General features: G+C 35.3%; 1 protein-coding gene across 1 annotated transcript in view; it reads left to right on the forward strand.

Moving 5' to 3' along the window:
• Positions 1-10,082: 10,082 nt before the first annotated feature.
• The window catches only part of ERCC6L2 (ERCC excision repair 6 like 2), a 175,853-nt gene continuing 163,775 nt past the window's right edge, over positions 10,083-22,160 (forward strand). The window contains exons 1-2 of the mRNA XM_090274034.1: positions 10,083-10,237; positions 15,051-15,475. Coding sequence (XP_090130160.1) covers positions 10,192-10,237; positions 15,051-15,475 — 471 coding nt within the window. The 5' untranslated portion in view covers positions 10,083-10,191. The remainder of the gene's footprint in view (positions 10,238-15,050; positions 15,476-22,160) is intronic.

A 22,160-nucleotide genomic window follows, 5' to 3' on the forward strand; every position in this document is an offset into this window, starting at 1 on the left:
TATGAAAAAAGAGCCTGCTGGGTTGGTCTTTTTCTAAATTTAAATATTTAAAAACTTTTAATAGTCTTGCATTTTACATTTGGTTTTCATTTACTTGGAATTTATTTTTGTGTGTTTTGTTAAATAGAAATTCAACTCCACTTCTCTCCCCTGTGAAAAAACAATCATTCCAGTTTTGAAGTTATTTATTGAATAGTTGTTACTTTCCTTTCGATCTTACCACAATTATCTTGATTATTCTCAGCACTTTACAATTTCCCTTTACAGTTTTCTTGTCAGGGTCTAGAGGAAAAATCTCTGCCAATAATTTGATAGGGAATCACACTGAATCCAGAGATTAATTTGAGGGAAAAATTGACATCTTTATGATATTAAATTTTCACACCATGAACATAGTATACATCTCCTTTTATGTAAATTTCCAATACAGTTATTATTCCCTTATTCCTTCTATAAATATCTGGTATATGTTTTTGGAGAAATGTCTATTCCAGTCCTTTTCCCATTTTTAAAACCTAGTTGTTTTTTCTGCTGTTATGTTTTACAAGTTCTCTGTATATTCTGAATATAAATCCCTTATCAGATATATGATTTGTATAAATTTTCTCTCATTCTTTTCGTTGCCTTTTACTCTATGACTAGTTTTTTTTGATGCACAAATTTTAAATTTTTTCATGAAGTCCAATTTGTCTATTTGTCTTTTGTTTCTTATGCCTTTGGTGTCATATCCAAGATTTATTGCCAAATCCAATGTTATGAAGCTTCTGCTCTGTTTTCTTCTAAGAGTTTTATTGTATTAGGTCTTAAACTTAGTTCCTTAATACATTTTGAGTGAACTTTTGCATATGATGTCCAACTTCATTCTTTCACATGTGGATATCCAGTTTTCCTAGCACCATTTGTTAAAGAGACTGCTCTTTTCCCCATTGAATGGTCATGGCACCCTTGTTAAAAATCATTTTACCATATATGTGAGGCTTTATTTCTGGTCCCCCTATTCTATTCCACTGATCTATATGTCTATCTTTATGCCAGTACCACACTGTTTTGTGGCTTTGTAGTAAGTTGTAGTAAGTGTTGAAATCAGCAAGCATGAGTCCTCCAGCTTTGTTCTTCTTTTTCAATATTGATTTTGGCTATTCTGGGTACTTAGATGAATTTGGGGGCAGGTTTTACACTTCTGCAAAAAAAATTGTTATTGGAATTTCATAAGAATTACGTTGACTCTGTAGATCACTTTTGGTAGTAATGGACATCTTAACGATATTAAATTTTCCAATCCATGAACATGAGCTATGTTTTCATTTGTTTATGTCTTTAATTTCCTTCAGGAATGTTTTGTAGTTTTCAGTGTACAAGACTTTTATTTCCTTGGTTAAGCTAATTCCTAAGTATTTTATTATTTTTGATGAAACTATAAGTGGAAATGTTTTATAATTTCTTTTTTGGATTGCTTATTGTTTGTGTATAGAAACACAATGATTTTTTGTGTGTTGACTTTATGTCCGGCTACTTTGCTAATTTCATTTATTAGTTCTAACATCTTTTTGTGAAGTTTTTAAGGCTTTCTACACATAAGATTATACCATCTGCAAACAGAGATGATTTTACTTCTTCCTTTCCAATTTGGAAGCCTTTTTATTTCTTTTTCTTGCCTAATTGCTAGTACTTCCAGTACAATTCTGACTACAAGTGATGAAAGCAGACATATGTACCTTGTTTCTGATCTTAGAAGAAAAGCATTCATTCTTTCACCACTGAGTATAATGTTAGCTATGGGTTTCCATAAAGAGATTTTGTTATATCGAAGCAGTTTCCTTCTATCCCCAATTTGTTGTGTTTTTATCATGAAGGAGTGTTGAATTTTGTCAAACTTTTTTTCTGCATGAATTGAGGTAATACTGTTTTTTCCCCTTCATTTTGTTCATATGGCATTATTATTTTGATCAAATTTTGTTACAGCATCATTGCATTTCAGGAATAAATCCTACTTAGCCATGGTATACATTCCTTTTAATATGCTGCTGAATTCTTTTTACTAGTATTTGGTTGAGGGTTTTTACATTTATGCTCACAGGGACTTCTCTTGTAGTGTCTTTATCTGGTTTTGGTATTAAGGTTATGCTTTTCCCATAGAATAAGTTAGAAAATGTTCCCTCCTTTTCAATATTTTAGAAAGGTCTTAGAAGGATTGGTATTAGTTCTTTAAATGTTTGGTAGAATTTACTAGTGAAGCCATCAAGTCCAGGACTTTTCTCTGTTGGGAGATTTCTGATGACTGATTCAATCTCCTTACTGGTTATAGGTTTATTCAGATTTTCTATTCCTTCATGAGTTAATCTTGGTAAGTATTATGTTTCTGGGAATTTTCCCATTTCATCTAGGTTATCCGTTTTTGTCATATAATTCTTCATAGTACTCTCATAATCCTTTTTATATCTGTAGAATGTTAGTAATGTCCCCACTTTCATTTTTTATTTTTGTAATTTGAGTATTCTTTTTTCTTACTCCAATTTTGTTGGTCTTTTTAGAAGAACCCACATTTTTAATTGCTTTTCTCTATTTCTTATTTTGCATTTTTATCTCTGCTCTAATTTTTATTATTTCTTCCTTCTGCTAGCTTTAGATTTAATTTGTTCTTCTTTTTTCTAATCCCTTTAATTGTAAAATTAATGTTGTTGATCTGAGATTTTTCTTCCTTTATAATGTAAATATTATAGCTATAAATTTCTGCCTTATTACTATTTTCACTGCATCTCACAAATTTTGGTACATGTGTCTTCATTTCGATTAGTCTCTAAGTATTTTCTAATTTTCTTTGTTATTTCTCTTTTGGTCAATTGATTACTTAAGAGTGTAATGCTTAATTTCCATAATTTTGTGAATTTTTCAGTTTTGCATTTACTATTGATTTCTAACTCAATCCCATTGTGGTGACAGAAGATAATTTGTATCATATTTTGTATGATACCTATCTTTTAAAATCTATTGAGACTTAATTTGTGACCTACTGTATGGTCAGTCTAACCTGGAAAATACCCTATGTGCACTTGAGAAAAATGTGCATGTTGTTGCTGTTGGGTAGTGTTCTGTATGTCTGTTAGGTCTAGTTAGTATATTAAGTCCTCTATTTCCTTAATTTCCATTTGGTTTTTCTATCCATTATTGTGAGTGGGGTATAAAAGTTTCCAACTATTATTACAAAGCTATCTATTTTCCCCTTCGGTTCTGTCAGTTTTTGCTTTATATATTTTGATGGTTTGTCATTAGTTGCATAAATGTTTATAATTGTTATATCTTCTTGCGATATTGGAACTCTTATTAATAGACAATGTCCTTCTTTGTCTCATAACTTATTTGCTTTAAAGTCTGTTTTATCTGATGCTCACATAGCCACCCTTTGCTCGTTTTTACTTAGTATTTGAACGTAATATCTTTGTCCATCCTTTCACTTTAAACTTGTTTGTGTCTTCGGGTCTAAATGAGTCTCTTGTAGACAGAATATATTTGTTTCACATGTTTTTCTCCATTTTGTCAATCTCTGTCTTTTGACAGGACAGTTTAATACAGTTACACTTAAAGTCATTAATAACAAAGGAGGGACTTACACTGTGCTATTTTATATTTGCTTTCATTTCCTGCATTACTATCTTCTTTTGTGTTTAATTGACATTTTTATATATTCTTTTTTAATGTCCTTTTGTATATATTCTATAGTGTTTTTGTGGCCCCTGTGGGGATTATATTTAACATCCTAAAGTTGTAAGACTTCAATTTTGAATGTATACCAGCTTAATTTCAATAACATACAAAAATTATGCTTCTTCGGAGCTCTCTCCTGACCCTTTTAGGTTTTGATGTCACGAAATTACACCTTTATATATTGTTTTCACAAATATAATCATTCTTTTAAGTGCTTTAATCTCCTAAATCATGTAGAAAACAAGATAGTAATACTAGCTATGTGCTAAGGATCACTTAAAAAAAAAAAACTTTTCTTAAGTCATGTAAAAAAATGTACAGTTACAATACTAGCTTTTATACTTTCCTATATATTTACCTTTGTCGAAATCTTTATTTCGTGTATTTTCATTCACCTTTCAGAACTCCCTTGACATTTCTTGCGGGCAGGTCTAGTGGTCACAAACTCCTTCAGCTTTTGTTTATCCATAAGTGCCATAATTTCTCCCTCACTTTTGAAAGACAGTTTTGGGTAGATATAGGATCATTTGGTTGACCATTTTTTCTCTTAGCACTTTGAATATATCAGCCACTGTCTTCTGGCCTCCAAAGTTTCTGATAAGGGAGAGAGAGCGAAACATGGATGTGAGAGAGAGAGGAAAAAATCCTGTAGTTACTTCTAGTCACTAGGCAAACAAGTGAAAGTTTCAATTTGGTAGTTAATAAGCCCACTGTGATATTAAAATTGAAACTTCAACATTACCCAAACTTGAAGTTCTTGCCCAGCCAGAGTTTATACCTGCTACAGGTGAGCTTTTTCAGTAGACAAAGTAGGAGGTAATTGCATCTTAAGCCTCTGCATTCCACCTCTACTTGCTAGGGTGTTTCTGACTTTCCAGGACTGATTTGGGAAAAGGATATAAAGTAAGGTACAGAAAAGGTCTTATTTAACGAATACTGCCATGTGATTGGATAGGTCCTCTTTGGACATCTTTCTCTCACAGGATGCTTTCTTGTGTTCTTCAGTCACTACTTTACCCTTAGGCATCCAGTTGCCCAGGTCCCCTGTGTAGTCATCTTAAAATCTGCTGAATTTCTTTCACCTAAGCTCCAGAGGAAATGTGCATCTTTTTTTCACAATAAACCTTGAGAGTAAGGTAGACTCAAATGCATCAACCTTTCTTACTTAACCTCAGAACAGGTAGCCAGCCACATTACTTGTCTTCAGATTTATTTCTAATGTTTGAGTGAAATAGTCCACCATGTCCCACAAGTTTCAGGGATGCATATTCAACTTTCTAAGTGATCCTTCTGAACATCCTTGTGCTTGTCTTAGATGTGGTACTTAGCACTACGATAGCTTCATCAAAAACATATTCTTCTCTTCCTCTAATCTCCCATCCCCATCCTCTAATCCCTCCCATGCAACCCTTTTATATCCTCAATGTAGTTATGAAATCTATGCTGATGACTTCTTTTGAAAACCTTACATGGATTACTGTCTTACTTAAAATGTAAGGTTTGTCATTTTAGGGTCACAACTGAAAGTCTAAAAACCTTTTTTTAACTGTTATATATTTATTTTCTTATTTCCATTATAACTTTTTTCTGACCCATAAGTTGCTTAGAAGTGTTTTTAAATATCCAGATATATCATTTAAAAATATATATTAAAAATAATGATTTCTAACTTTCATGGGATCAGAGAACATGATCTGTATGAAGCAGATTGCTTTAAAGCTGTTGAGACTTGTTTTGACATAGTTCATGGTCAATTTGTATAAATGTTCCCTTAATGCTTGTGAAGATATTTATTCTCTAACAATAGGATGGAGTATCCTGTATATGTCCACTAGATAAAGACTGTGAATTGTGTGGTTTGATTCTCTTTTTCTTTTAAATCTGACAATTACTGTAATGAATATTAAAAATTCCAACCATGTCTGTGAACTTATGTTACCTTTTGATATTCTGACAACTTTCATATATTTGAGACTATTAGTAAGTGGTGATAAGCTGAGAACTTTTGAACCTTCTTAGTAAACTATGCCTTTTACACTTATGTGATTAATTTCTTTATCCTTGAAGCTTTTTATATTAGGGCTTGTTTTGTCTGATATTGTTATTCTGAGCTGTTCTAAGTATTGTTGTTGTTTTTTCTTTACTATTTTCCAATTTTATCTTTTTGTTTTACTTTCGACCTTGCCTTTATTTTTTTAGGTGTATGTCTAGTGCATACAGTTGTATTTAGTTTTTTTTTTCCAATCTGAGAGTCCCTTTTACCAGGAAAATTAAAGTTGAATACATTTATTGCTTTTGTGTAACTATATGGATTAATTTTACTATTTTGTGCTTTCTATTAATCATGTTATTGCTTTATTTTTCTCCTTTCCTGCCTTGTATTGAATTAAATTTCCTTTGCTATCCCCCTTTTTATTAAGAACTTACACCTTTCCAGGTTTCTGATATAAAATGAGAGTCACAGTTCCAACTTCAGACCTCATGAGAGCTTAAGACTATGTCTTCTGTACCCACAAGACTGTTAAAACTTAGACCGTTGCTAACTGAGATAGACAAATGCTTCCAGGACAGCACTGACATAAGTGCCAGCTTAATAAATTAGTTTTCAGCTCCCTCCTTATGTTTGGCCTCTGAGTATTTCATATACTTTTTTGCATTTTGAGTATTTTCCTAAAAGCATTTCAACCTGAAGTTCTTGGTGTTTTGTTGGGAGGATTATTAGGCTTGTTACCCTGATGCAAGATATGAAATAGTATATAAAATAAAATCACAGGTTTTAAATGTTTAAATATAAAAATATCTTCTGTGAAATATGTTTATATACCCATCACATTAGAATGAGAATCAGGAATCATGTTCTAGTTCTTATTTTGTAAACTTGGGTAAATCACCTGATAGTTCTCAAACTATTTTATTATCTCTAATTTAGAGTACTGGATCAATGAATCTGAAGTAAAAAAGGCATTGGTGAAGTTTCAAAATGTAATAATACTCATCATATTCCTAACACTGCCCTGCCATTGACTGTGTATGTTTCACTATACCTGGCTTAAGCCTCAAATTGTCCTTTTGTTGACCGTAGTTTCTTTTTAATTGTTGTTAAAAAAGTAACATAAAATTTACTTTCTTAACTATTTTTAGGTATACTGTTCAGTAATATTAAGTATGTTTATTGTTGTAGAACATCGACTTTTAAGCTTTAAGATTTAGGTTACTTATTGTTACAGGACACTTCTGTTTTTACCATTTCTACTTGGCCCTTATTCATGTCTTCTTCATTATTCCTGTCTTCCCTTATGCTGTTATTATGTTTTTTTTCCTCTTTCTGTAGTTTTAATAGGCCTAGTTTTGTTAGATCCTTCTTTCCCATCAGTTTTGAAAGGGATTTAGTTACTCAGCATTATTTGTATTGATTTCAGGAATTCCTGAATATTTTTCAAGCCTTTCAATTTCACTTTGCAGTGATTAGCATCATGGTGTTGGATGTTTACAACATCAGCACTTAGACAAGGATGTCCTAGCTATGGGCTCAGACTAAAACTTCTGTTAAGTGGAGGGTAGAGGAATGGGGAAAGAATGTTTGAGGATGTCTAATTTTGTGAGGCATCTAATTCACTAAGAGATACTTTTATGTCACAATTATTTCTGCTTCATTATGCACCATAACCATGGTGGTTTTGTTAAATAATAAGTACTCAGAAGATGAGGCCCTCTCCTCTTCTGTATGTCAAAAGGGTATTCCTTCTACTAAATGATCTCTTTCATTTAAATAAATTTACTTCTAAACTTATCTCATGGTGCCTATTTAGAAGCCAGCTTTTCAAGGATCAACATCTTAAGTCAGTGGACCTCTGGAAAAAATAAAACAATAGTATTGCAAAATTAGTCATTTCAGTGGGACAAGAAAATCAAACTTCTCTGGTAGTTGTAGAAAAAGAGTAAGCTTGAATGAAATTTCCATTTGCCATTGATTTTAGAGAAAATATGACGAGTTCAAGTAAAATACATATTTCATGAATTCCAAGAGGCAGATTTTTTCCCTATATTTAAAAATTTCCAATACCAGGGTGCATATTAAAATCAAGAGTTACAGTTATAATCTGGATGTTCCCCTGCCCCCATTTTCTAAAGCTATACCTAAATAATATGCCATGCAATCCACGCTCTGACTGGTGTGGCTCAGTGGGTTGGACATCATCCTGCAAAGTGAAAGGTTGCCTGTTGATTCCTGGTCAGGGCTCACACCTGGGTTGCAGGTTGGCCCTGCCCCTTGGTCAGGGTGAACGTGACAGGCTCAATGTTTCTCTCCTCCTCTCTCTCTAAAAATAAATAAATAAAATGTTTTTAAAAAATAAAAATCTAGTCCAAAATTCCAATCTAAGTAATAATGTGGTACCAACTATTCACCAAAAAAATATTAAACTAAAGAATGGCTATGCAGAATGCAACTTTCAAGTGGCTGCGTTGCAGTGATAACAATAGTAATAATGATACATATATCCCTTACTATGACCAGGTACCATTTTAGATGTTTTACTTATTTAATTCTTACAATAACCCTTTAGGTAGATTACTATTATTAGCCTCTTTGTTATTATGGGTGAAACAAGCAGTGAGGCTAAATGACAACCTCTTAATGATGTGTGAAAGCCAATTAACTTACACTTAATTAGTGGATGAGTTAGATGTTTCTCTTAGATACAAAGTTTTTATCTATTGGTAAATAAAATTTATAAAACCATACTGATATTTTTAATATTTCTCAAATAATGGATATCTACTTACAAACAGCCATATAGTTTTCCTCATTAAGTCCCTGTGGTAGGCAGTATATAACCCCCCACTTCAAAAAAAAAAAAAAAAAAAGAGGTTCACATCCTAATCTTTGAAGCACATGAATGTTACTTTACATGGAAAAGAGACTTTTTTTGATGTGATTAAGGGTACAGACCTTGAAATGGGAAAATTATCCTGGATTTTCAGGTGGACCGAATCTTATCATATGAGCCCTTAAAATCAAAGAATCTTTCCCAGCTGCAGAGGGAGATGTGACTACACTAGGAAGGGTCAAAAAGATGCAACATTGCTGGCTTTGAAGTCAGAGGAAGGGAGCCATAGAGTGTCTAGAAGCTGGAAAAGGGATTCTCCTTAGAGCCTCCAAAAAATAATGTACCTTAGCTGACACCTTGATTTTAGCCTAGTGAGACCTGTGTAGGACTTCTGACTTACAGAACTCTTAAGATAATAAATGTGTGTGTATAATACTTTTGTGCTGTTTAAGCCACTGTTTGTGGTGACTTGTTACAGCAGTCATAGGAAACTAACACAAGCCCGTTCAGGCTAACCTAATTCAATAAAGTATTGTACCATATACAAAAACATCTTAACAAGTGAAGAAACCATTTCTGTATTCATCTATGAAGTCTGGAACAGTGTTACGTATGCAGTATCGAATTAACTCATGAGCGGTATGCTGCCCTAAAGATGCTTACAAAAACAGACTAGATATAATGTGTTATACAAACCACTGGGAACTTGACATGAAATAACACATTAAATTTTCACAGCATTTTCACCTTTGCTTTCTATTTATGGCACGTGTTGCAGGTTTTGTACTCCCATTAGATAGTTATGACTTACTATATCTTAGTGTATGACTCAAGAAAAATGCGCTAAATTCACTCGGCCTCCTGTGGGTCTCCCGAGCGAGGCGTGGGCGTCCCACAGGGCTGAGGCAGCAGTCCAGGAGGGACTCTCTCGCCTCCTTAAGTTCCTGGGTTCGCAGTTGGAACGAAGAAGCCAAACGTCAAATGTAAAGCAGATCGCAGGGACGACCGTCAGCTGCCAGGTCGCCACTCTTCTTACCCGCCCTTAAACGACCACAGCAGTAGCAAGCCCATGAATTTCTTCCAGATTTCCTTAAGAGACGAAAGATACTGCACCACGTGAGCAAACGTTACTCAACCCCGAGACACTGGGAACTACCGCAGACTTTTGTGGTACAGTCCTCCAGGGGGAGAAAGGCAGCAGAAAGATTGGCCCGCCCATGTGATGCAAGATGTTGTTCTCGCGATATCCCGATGACAGCTCCGAAGCCTGATCTCGCGGGATTTCCCGAGTCAGGGTTGGCATTTGTGGTGGGCGGCAGGAGACCCGGCTCTGAGAGGGAGGGCTGGGGGCTCGGCGTGCGCGCCAGCTGTCCTCTGTGGGCGGCCAGGCCCACAACGACTAGATGAGCGCCGCCCTGTCAGCCTGCACAGCGCCTTCCGGCTCTGTCGTTGCCTCAGACGCCACTGTTCTTTCTTGGACCGCATCGCACTGCACCTTTGCTCCCTCTCTCTCCGTGGTATCCGGGTCTTGCGGAGTGGGGGGGCGGGGGGGTGATGAGCACATGGGCGGCGGGAGGTGGTGGTAGCTGCGGTCTGCCGGCTAGCCTCCTCCTCGCCGTGTCCAAGAACAGCCAGCCTCCAGGCCCCACCCACTGGCCAGATGGATCCCTCCGCCCCGAACCCCTGCGCGGAAACCGCTGGCAAAGGTAGAAGCCGTGAGCTTGCCTGTCTGCTGACACCTGTCTGTACTGCGCGGGGTCAGACCGGGTTCTGCCAGTTTCTTTAGGGTTGGGATTTCACCCTGTGGCTCTTCCACGTGAACGCCCGAGATCGTGACCCTCTCCAAGGCTGGGGCCAGGCCTTAGTACTTAAGTGCTGAGAGTCTGGACTCCGGAGTCGTCCTGCCCTGGGATCTACTGCTGGCTCTGTTACGTGCTGAGCAACTTTGGGCGGTTTCTCATCTGTCAAACTGAGATCCTTGCTAAACTCTCGTGGTTATTAAGTGAGATGGCGTATGCAAAGCACTTAGGTGACCCAGCGTCTGGCCCATAGTAAGCGCTTAGTAAATGTTTGATATTTTTACTATTTGTCCTCGTATGCCCCAGTTCCTTGTGAATGATAGAAGTTTGTTGTTAAGTAGATGAAAAAAGGTTGAGATATTTAGTTCGAATTACTTTACAACACAAGGAGCTTAATATATGATGTATTGAGTCCAGGGCCTTTATGGAGTCACCAAGAGGCGGTTTAAGGAGAATTTGGTTATCTGCCACAAGTCGTCTGGGATGCCTTCTTGCCCCCAAATTAATAGCTTTCATTATAGAGCTATAGCAAAAGCTTGAGTGCTTGTTCTGTGCCCAGCAATATGCTGATTGTTTATGTGCATGCTTTTCTTTGAGGAAGATCTCAATTTCACTCAGTAGATGAAGAATTCAGGACTGAAGTTCATAGAGGTTTATTTAACAAGCCAAAACTCTGAATGCCAAAAATGATGACACTTTAACCTAGGGACCACAAATATCCATACCTCAATACCTATAGAAACCTGGCAAGTGAAATAAATACACAAAGCTGCTGAGTGGAGACTGTAGTGACTGGGATGCTCATGCCTCGGTTAAAAGGAGCAGGGGCTACTGGTTTTCAGGAAATTGTTATTCCTGTATGAGCTGGTACAGCATAGCAGCTTCAAGATCAGAGAGTTTGGTTCATACCCAGGCTCTGCCACTTTCTAGTTGTGTGGCCATGGGCGACTTGGTTAACCTTTATCTGTTCCACCGTTTGTAATATTACTTACAAGAAGTAATGGAAGGGTTGTTGTGAGGCTTAGAGGAACTACTACATCTAAAGCTTATGCTGGCATACATAAGGACTTCAAATGTTAGCTATATGTAAATATTTGTTAATTCTACAAGTATTTCTGCTTCAGACATTGCTCTAGGTGCCCACGTTGTCATGGTAAACACAAATTAAGCCCTGCTCTAGGAAACTTTTAAGTTGGGGAAATAAATGATAACTGATATTTAATATTTTTTCTCTGAAAATGGAATAAAGCAGAGTAAAGGAGGCGAGAACAGCAGGGAGTGCTATATTAGATTGGGTGGCCAGAGATGACACCTCTAAGGAGATGCCATTTAAGCAGAGAGCTGAATGAAATGAAAGAATCAGTCACTTTGGTATTTAGGGAGAGTGTTCTTGGAAGGAACAGAAAGCTCAGGGGCTCTGAGATAGGCACGTGCTTGCCATGGTGAGGAATAACAACCAGGCCAGTCTGGAATGCAAGAGGGAGATCAAGTAGGACATGAAGTTAAAGAGGAAAACGGACCAGATCGCAAAGAGCCTTACACTCACCCCAGCCCCATGCCCCATTCAATCCAACATGAAATCCTTCCAATTTAAGCTATTTGTTCTGGAGTTTGAATCTTGATAGATTTCAGCCCTAGCTCAAACTACTTATTTAGTTCTAGAAATTAGCCATACTCAGGGACCAAGTAAATTTCCATAGTTTTTTGTGTGAAGCCCATAGGCTTCTGCCCATGCTGTATCCTCTGACATACTCTTCTTAGACCTTTCTTTTTATATTGTATCCTCAATACTTCTTTCTTACAGCACACTGTTCTCTTCTTCCAGAGCACTTATAATTTAATGCTTGTAGTTTTTAGTATCTGTCTCCCTCAGTAAATATCAAGGATCTGTTTATGTTAATAAATTCAGCACGTTTATTGAATGTTTGCCGTGTGCTGGTCATTGGGATAAAGTTTTGAACAACACAGACATTTTCTTTGACAAGTTATTTTCTAGTGGGAAAGATAAAAACAAGTAAACATGATAGACATCGTGATATGTGCTATGGAGGCAATAAAATAATGAACTAGGGAATAATGAATGGGATATCTACTTTAAATTAGGTGGTCAGGGACAAAATCTTGTAGGAGATGACATAAAAACAGCAGAGAGAAGACCTGCTTAGTGGTTTGAATCAAGGGAAAAACTGACAGATCAAGTTGGAGAAGTAAGTAGGGGCAGATCGTACAGGGGTTTATAGGGTATATAGTAGGGAGTTTGGACTTTATTCTTTGTGCAGTGGATGGTTATTGAAAGATTTTAAGTTAAAGGTTTGCTAATTTGTATTTTTAAATAGTCAACATTGCTGCTATATGGAAAATGGATTATAGGGTGAAAATGGTGGTGGCAGGGAGAATGGTTAGGAGCCTATAGTAGTAATTTAAGAGAAAGCTGAAGCCAAAGGTGGCATGTTTTAAGGCAGAAGTTAGCAAACTCTGTTCATGGGCCAAACCTGCAGCACTTTTTAAAGATTTTATTTATTTTTAGAGAGAGGAGAAAAGAAGGAGAAAGAGAGGGAGAGGAATATCAATGTGCAAGAGAAGCATCGCTCAGTTGCCTCTCACACACCCTCAACTGGGGACCTGGCCTGCAACCCAGGCTTATGCCCTGATCAGGAATCAACTGGCATCCTTTTGGTTCACAGGCCAGCACTCAATCCACTGAGCCACACCAGCCATGACTGGCACACTTTTTTTTTTTTTCTTTTTGTAAATAAAGTTTTATTGGAACACAGCCATATCCTAATGTTTACGTGTTTGGCTGCTCTTGTGTTACAAGGGCAAGTGATGGGATAGCCTGCAAGATCTAAAAAAACAAATAGCTAAAACCTAACTCTACAGAATAGTTTGCCAACCATTGTTTCAGAGAGTTGTTCCATGGAGGAAAGTAATACATTTTTGAGGTAGAACCAGCAAGACATTCAGATGGATTGGATGTAGGGAGTAATATAAAGAGGAGTAAGGGCAGATTAAAGGTTTTCTACCTTGAAAAGTTGGTTACGCGATGATGCCATTTAATGAAATTCAGGAAGTCTAGTTCTCAACAAGGTTTAATCACTATACTTTCTGATTTTTTTTTCCACTTTGTACCCATTGTGTGGAATATTATCTGGGTAAAAATTGGTGTCAAGACATAGATGTTGAATAATAAAGAAATTTGTGAATTTTAGGTCTTTAAAAATTAGAAGGCATTCGCTGAGTAGGCAAACAAATCACATGAAACAGAAATAATGTGTTAAGAATTGCTATAGGGGTTAATATAGATTTTAAGGCCCAAACAGTGCTATTTTGAAATAGGGCCCATTGATCTATGTGTTATTCCCTGTACAGGGAATCAGAGTTTTAGTTTATCATTTAAACGTTGTCTTTGAGAATAGTGTAGCAAATAGTTTGGGTCCAGATTAGTATTAAAGTGAGAGAACAAATTTTTCTCTGTACTTCTGATTGCTATGCAAAAACACAAATCTCACTAAAGTTAGTGGGAATAATTGTTTTACTTTTCAGGAACAACTGATGAGAAATAGCATAATGAGCTATTCTTAAGTGAGTATAGACATACTAGTCATATTATTATATAGTCATGAATGTTATATAAACCTAATTAACTTGAAATCATCAAGAAGACCCTAGTAAACTACCACTGGTTATCTGATCTTAATGAGAAATGTATGACAAAAATAGTTCTTACTGTTCTTACAGTTGTAGCTATATAGTTCTTTGGGATTCTTGCTATGAGAAATTTCATTTGTAAAATTTTTATTTAATTTCCTCTATTTTAGGTACTTTTTAATTGTACCAATAGTATATTCTGTAGAGACTCCCCTCACTATTCTTAGTGTTATATTTTCTGAATAGAAAATAAAATAGCTGTACAGTTAAAGACAGAATAGATTCATGTATGTGGAGGTCAGACTCTTCAAAAAATAATAGAATCTTAGCAGAAAGAGATCTTAGAATTAATTTTTTTTTTTTTGAGAATCTTAACTCTTTAAAACCTAGAAGGGAAAAATCCTTGACAAATCTGGTACACATCACTGAATTGGAGGTTAGTTGTATATATACATATAAAGCGACAGTTTAGAAGCAGCAGTATTGACAGTGAAAAGAAACAGCTATCTCCAGAGAAAGAAGATGGAATAAATATAAAAGAGAATACAGAATCAAAACAACATTGCTGTCCAGAGGATTTTAGCTTACTCCTTTCCAAGTCCGATTCACTATCACTACACCATATCATGAATCATATATATAATGTGAATGTCATCATGAATATTCAAATCAGTGGTTCCAAACATCGGTCTGTGCAGCAGAACTAGTTTTTGAATTCAACAATAAGAAAATAATAATAATAGTAATAAATAATAAAACCAGATGCATGGCCTAAATCCACTGAATCAGAATCAAAAGAGGTCGTGTCCAAGCATGCATGGGGTATGGAGATTATGTCACAACCAGGGTGTCAAGCACTGGAAGTAAATTATGTGCCCTTTTTCCTGCTTTTTATAGGAGAACATCTGATGATATATTTTAGGAAAATATACATGTTATATGCATAATTTATCTTGTTTAATTCGGAAAGAGTAGTCATGTGAGGTATGTTTTTTTCTCATAGCAGTGGATAAATGGAGTGATACTTTATAAACTAGATTTGGAAACTTTATATTCTTCTTTATTATTACAGACATATGGTATCCAGGAGAAAGATGTCTTGTCCCTTCTCTAGATAATGAAAAACTTTGTGAAGCAAGCATAAAATCCATCACAGAGGATGAAAATGGGAAGTCATTTGCAGTCATCTTATATTCAGATTTTCAAGAAAGAAAAGTACCTCTTAAAATACTTCAAGAAGTAAAACATGTTAAAGATTGCTCCAGGAATTTCATATTTGATGATGAAGATTTAGAAAAACCTTATTTTCCAGACCAAAAATTTCCGTCATCTGCTGTTGCTTTTCCGTTTTCTGAGGATGGAGACTCTATTCCTTATACTATTAATAGATATTTGAGAGACTATCAAAGGGAAGGAGCCCAGTTTCTTTATGGACATTTCATCCAAGGAAGAGGGTGTATCCTTGGTGATGATATGGGACTTGGAAAAACAATACAGGTAATTATTTTAATTACTTTATAATTAAAATTGAATAAAGTCATTTTATCATATACATGAGTAGATACCATATGGAAATTTCTATTTTTCTCTCTCAGTTCTTACAATAGCTAGTGTGTGTGCATGCATACATACATGTACGTGTGTATGTCTTACTCACCTGACAGTAAAGTCCTCAAAGTTGAGAACAGAGCCTTAGTCATTATTTTATCTTCAGTACTTACCTAGTATTTATGAAATACATTATTCAAAATGATGTTTTGTATAACATGGCTTGATTTTACCTTTGGTAATACTAGTACTAAGATATCAATTATATTTATAAAGCAGTTTAACTTTCTTAGTAATACTTTATGGAAAGAAAATATTATGATGTTTGTTGAGCTATATATCATGGATAAATTGACTCTTGTAGGCTTTTTGTGCATATTGTATCAGAAGTTTCTTAATCTTGGGTCCCTGGGCCACTAGGAGTTCTACTGGTGGACGTCAGAGAGGCCTCCTATTTCCCTAAAATGTGTGCTGGAATTTGTACATGTACTATATTCTTTTCTGCAGAGAGGATCTACGTTAGTTACCTATTACTATATGACAAATCACCCCAAAATTTAGTAGCTTAAAAATGATACACATTTAGCATATTGTAGTTTCTGTGGGTCAGAAATTCAGGTACAGTTTAGTTAGGTCCTCTAGCTGTTTGTCACAAGGCTGCAGTCCTCCCTCACAGTAGGGAGCATCCACTTCCTAGATCACGTGGCTTTAGGCAGGATTCTGTTCCTTGTGGGTTGTTAGACTGAGGGGTTCCTTGCCACATGGACCTCTGCTTGGAGCTTTTTCTAACATGGCAGCATACTTTATTAGGGAGAGCAAATGAAGGGGCAAGAGAGAGCACTATTAAGACAGAAGTCATGGTCACTTGTAACTTAATCACAGAAGAGACAGCTTCTCATTTTTTCCATATTCATTTCTTTAGAAGCAATTTGCTAGGTTCATCCATACTCAAGGGGAGGAGATTAAACAAGGTTATGAATATCAAGAGGTGTGGATTATTGGGAGCCCTGTCAGAAGTTGCCTACCACGGGATCCTTTGCTTTCATTAGATTTTCAAAGAGGTTTATGAACCAAAAAGTTTAGAGTTCTGAATCTAGACTTTATACTAAATAATCACTCTGAATTTGTAGGAGTGTTAGTCTAGTTTGTGATTAAGTCTTTCCATGTTTCCTTCCTTATGAATGAATTTAAGCTATTCTATTCTTCATTACACCTTCATTGTTAGAACTCAAAGGTAAGTGAAAAACTAATTTTAGCATTTAAAAGTGGCCAAATAATGCAACTATGTATAAAACTCTGGTGTAAAAAGCTAGGGTAAAATTAAGTCCTTCGATAATCATAGTGTATTACCATCAGCCTTATGCCCTATTCCTTTAAATCTAGGCAATGTACATAGTTTCAGGCTTGCACACTGAAGGTGCCAAATAGTTGCTTGTGGAATAAACAAATTTGCTTTCTCAGGTGAATAGGTAGCAAGAATAAAGAAAGGAGGAGCCTTTTGGAAACTACTGTTGGTGACCAAGGTGTACAGATGAATACTGGAGGAAAATAAATAATAAAACCCTTTTGTAACTCTTTACATATACTTTTACTGTTTTTGCCCATGCTAGGATGTTCTTTCTCACATTTCTTTGATTAACCAATGCCTGTTCATTTTCAAGGTCAGAAACATGAGGGTGCTACAGAAAGCGACCTGCAGTTTGGGAATGCCTACCCAAAAACCACTAAGTACAGTTCAGACTTTTCTGGATGTTTAGGCTCAAGCTTAGCTTTCATCTCTGAAGCCTTTGTTATAAAGAAATTCCCTTTATTTCATGTTTCATAGAATTATTTTTAAAGTGATTTTACTACCTAATTTTGTATTGCCTGACCCACTGAAATCATTGGAAGGCTTTGAGTTGCATTATGTGCTGTGAAAGTCTTTGAGGGCTCGTCTCCTGAAGATTAGGAAACAGTTTCTCTACTAATTTTGATACTTAGCTGGATTTGTTTGATCCTTGGGGACCTAGTTCTCTGGTTCTTGTAACTCAGAGACTAATTTCTACATCAATAGGCAGTTTGGGAGATCCATATAAGATAGAGCTTCTATAGATATAATGACTAAACCAGTTGAAGAAATGTGAACACAGTTAATGAGTTCTCTAGAATTTCAAAATGCAGTAGAATTAGGTCTATGAAAACAGACCACTGACATTTACTGTTTGAACTATAGTGTTATTTTCACTTATTCTTCATTTTATTTCCTTCTTTCTGATATCATCTCTTTAGTTCTCCCCTTCTTACATTCTAACTTGGCCATAATATGAAAGTGAACTCTTCTTTTTTTTAAAAATTATATATTTTTGATTATACTATTAGTTGTCCCAATTTCCCCCCTGTATCTCCCTCCACCAAGCATCCCCCACTCCCTCAGGCAATCCCTACACCATTGTCCATGTCCATGGTCATGTGTATAACTTTTTCTGGCTACTCCATATCCTATAATGTACTTTACATCCCCATGTTATTCTGTAACTACCAATTTGTACTTCTTAATCCCCTTTCATCTCATCTCATCTCATCTCATGCATTCCCCTACACTCCCTCCAGCAACCATCAAAATACTCTCTGTATCCATGATTCTGTCTTTGTGCTTCTTGTTTGCTTAGTATGTTTTTAGATCCAATTCTTGGTAGATATGTATTGATAGCCATTTTATTGTGCATAGTTTTGATCTTCTTTTTCTTAACCCTTTGAGTACCATGCATAATTGCTAAAATTTATGTGAGAAGTGCCAGGCTATTTTGCTAAGAAATGCAGTTTATGAAAAAGTGTATAAAAACATTATTATTCATAATAATTTGCTGAAAATTTCACAACATATAGTAAATACACTCTTCTTTTGTAAGCAGTGTTCTTTGACACAGTTTAGCAAAAAATTTATTGCATTAAAATTATTTTATTATAACAATTATTTTAGAAAAAATAAATTCCTTCAATATGGCTTTTGAAGTATAATATATGGCATAATATAAAATCTATGATTATAATTTGAAAAAACACATAGCAACATGGATAACAAGCAAGAAGTATGCCAAATATTGCATACATTTTTTTGGGAAAAAAGAAAACTTCATAATGTACAAAACAAATTAACACAAATGGCATTCACACTAGAGACATATATCAATAGGTATCGACAGTGAAAAACAGTTTATAAACTAAATGCTAATGCTATATGTGAAGCATATAATGAAAATGTCCATTAGCAAAAGCTTCCTTATCATGCACACTGCATAGAGTTTTGATGATTATTGCAAAGAGAAATTAAATTAAAAGGACCATTTAAAATGTAAGTAAAAATTATAATAGAAATAATATGTTAGTATTTGAACAAGCATAAAAATTCAAAATTTGGATCAACGTGAGAAAAAGTTATATCAATATATAACCTGAGGTACAAAAAAAAGAGAAGAAAACATAAAATACGAATTATTCCATTGTGATTTTCATTTATAGCCATAGAAAAAAGAGTTGCTGGGAGCGACACTGGCACTTTTGGGGAAATTTGTCAGCATCGCTCACAGAGACGTTAGTACTCAAAGGGTTAAGTAAGTTCCTTTAACATTTCATATAACAATGGTTTGGTGATGATGAACTCCTTTAGTTTTGTATGAAAAGTTCTTTATCTGCGCTTCGATTCTACTCTGGGTCTGGAGCTCAGAGGGAGTGAGTCTAAGTTCATGTGTGGGTTTTTTAAGGGTAACTGCTTGGGACTCTAGAAGTTTCTTCCATCGACTCAATCCCTGCTGGTTTTTGCAACCAGAATTTATGGGGACTTATCTTTCTGGCACTGGAATCCTGGGCCAGGGGGCTTGGTGTGGGGCTGGGACTCCTAGCTCCTGAGATATCCCTCCCAATTTTTCTATCCACCATATGTGGATATGGGACCAGCCCTTCTACATCTCCGCCCCTCCTACCAATCTGGACGGATGTGGTTTCTGTTTTTCTTTCTTTCTTCCTTTTTTTTGGGGGGGGTGGGTGGGCGGGATGTGGTTTCTTTAATTCTGTAATTGTCAGACTTCCATTCAACTCGATTTCTGATGGTTCTGAGAGATGATTGTTCTGTATTCTAGTTGTAATTTTGTTGTAGTTGTGGAAGAAGGCAAGCCATGTTTACCTATGCTGCCATCTGACCTGAGCTCTTCTTTATTTAAAAAAAAAAAAAAAAAAAAGCAAAAAAAGCTTTACATGCCAAATAAAATTTGCCTCTCTAATTTCAAATTTAAAAGTAGGCAACTTTAATATTTTTCATTCTTCAAGGGGTAAGGATTTAAAAAATGCCTGTTTGATCTAGTGACAAAGAAATCATTGGTATCTTGAGCAAGAGCCATTTTGTTGGAATTTTGGAGGCATAAGACAGAATCAAGTAGGTGAACACATGGGCACAGGAAGTATTCTCATCTCTTGAATAAGTATGCCTTTGAAAAATAACAAAAGTGACCGAGTAGTAGCTGAAGGAGGATGGGATTTTCAAGGAGTTTCTTTTTGTTTGTTTCATATTATTTAGGAATAGGGAAAACTTGTGTATTTTTTAACTGAATTAAAAGTATATGATTGAGAGTGAGCATGGTACAACATACATAAATATACACATAGCATATAATTTATATATGCATGTTCATGAACACACAGACATACATAAATATGCAAAAAGTGGTATCACTGCTGTCTTATAAATCGATTTTCCCCAACATCTTATAATGAAACTTTGCAAACATAAAGAAGAGTGGGAAAAATTGTGCAATGAATACCCATCACTTAGATTGTTAATTTTCTCTTTCATTATACATAGCTTTATCACATATCTCTCCATCCCTCAAGCCATCCATTGTTGCATTTTAAATAGCAGACATTAGTATATTCTATCCCCAAATACTTGGGCATGCATGTCATTAGCTAGAGTTCAATATATATTTATAGTTCTTTTTTCACTTTTGAAATAAAATTTACAATGAAATACACAAATCTTAAGTATACTTGCCATTCCACGAATTTTGACAAATAGACATCTCTCTATAAGCCAAATAAACCCTCTCAAGATATAGATATTATCATCACCTCAGAAAATGTCTTCATTTCTCTTCCTAGTCCTGCCACGAGCCCCAAGAAGCAATCATTGTTCTGCTTTCTTATGTCATAGATTATTAGTTTTATCTTTTCAATATTGCATTGTATAGATGTTTCATTTTGTTTATCCTCCTGCTGATGAACTGTTTCCAGTTTTTAGCTGTTATGAATATACCTATTTACAACTTTGTTTTCGTTTATCTTGGGTCAATAATAAGGAATGAAATTACTGGGTCATAGAGTTGATGTACATTTAGTTTTACAAGAAGTTGACAAACCTTTTTTCAGAGTGTTGGTACCATTTTGCATTCCTACCAACCATGTATGAGAATTAGGGTTGCTTCATATCCTCATAAAATTTGGTTGTTGGTCTTATTAATTTTAGCAGTTTTATTAGATATGTGTGTATGTGTTTGCTTGTGTGTTGTTTATATACTTTATTAAGGTGAAGTTGACATACAATAAATTGCATAATTTTACAGTTAGAGTTTGATAAGTTTTACATATATATACACCCAAGAAATGATCATTACAATACTACACTCAAGATAATGAATATATCTGTCACCCAAAAGTTTCCTCATGTTCATTTGTGCCCATATATATGTTCAACACCCATGATTTATCACCCACAATTTTTACTTTTAGTTTTTAATTGGACTAAGAAATTATGATAAATTGAGAAGAAGTACAAAATCCTAGATTTTTATGAAAATTTCCCAATATTTTACAGGATTCTCACATCTAATTAATAGGTAATTTGAGAATGACATCCTTCTATACATTTCCAAAATATTTAATTAGCTAATTAACTATAGTAAGTAATTTTAACTGGACTATACAGGTTTGGGAAACTGACCTTTTATAATCAAATAGCTCAACTGATAGGAAGTGAGGTAGAATGGGCACTTACTATAGAGCAGTGCTTTCTCACAAGTGTGATCTCTGGACGAAAAGCATGAGCATCGCTTGGGAACTTGTTAGCATTTCCTGGATCTTACTCCAGACATATTGAATCAGAAATGCAGGGGGTGGGACTCAGCAGTCTGTGTTTTAACAAACCTTCCAGATAATTTGAGGCTCACTAAAGTTTGAGAACCTTTGCTCAGACCGTTGTTTTTCAGAGGGAATGGAAAGCTTTGGCTAATTTGGTGGTTTGGTTCAGTGAAGTTTAGTTAAGAGAGTGCTTAGTTTATGTGAATATTTATACATAGGATGATGACCATTTTACTTTTAAAAAAATTTAGAAATGGATATGATAGAGATAATCTTGTTCATTTTCTTTATTTAATAAATGAAGAAATTGAGACACAGGAGTACTAAGTAGGAAGTAACTCTTTTCATTTCCTTTCAGTATTTTTTTTTCTATCTCCCCTTTGCTGCCTCTGTCTTGCAGTCTTTAATTCCTCTTTTAATTAACTGCATTCATTCAATGAGTTGACATTTATTAAGCACCTAATGTGGGTCAGGCCCTGTGGTAGGCACCGAAGAGCCTAATATAAATGTACACAATTGCTATACTTGT

This window comes from Furipterus horrens, unplaced genomic scaffold (genome assembly GCF_987537825.1).
Source record: "Furipterus horrens unplaced genomic scaffold, mFurHor1.1.pri manual_scaffold_4, whole genome shotgun sequence".
Taxonomy (NCBI): domain Eukaryota; kingdom Metazoa; phylum Chordata; class Mammalia; order Chiroptera; family Furipteridae; genus Furipterus; species Furipterus horrens.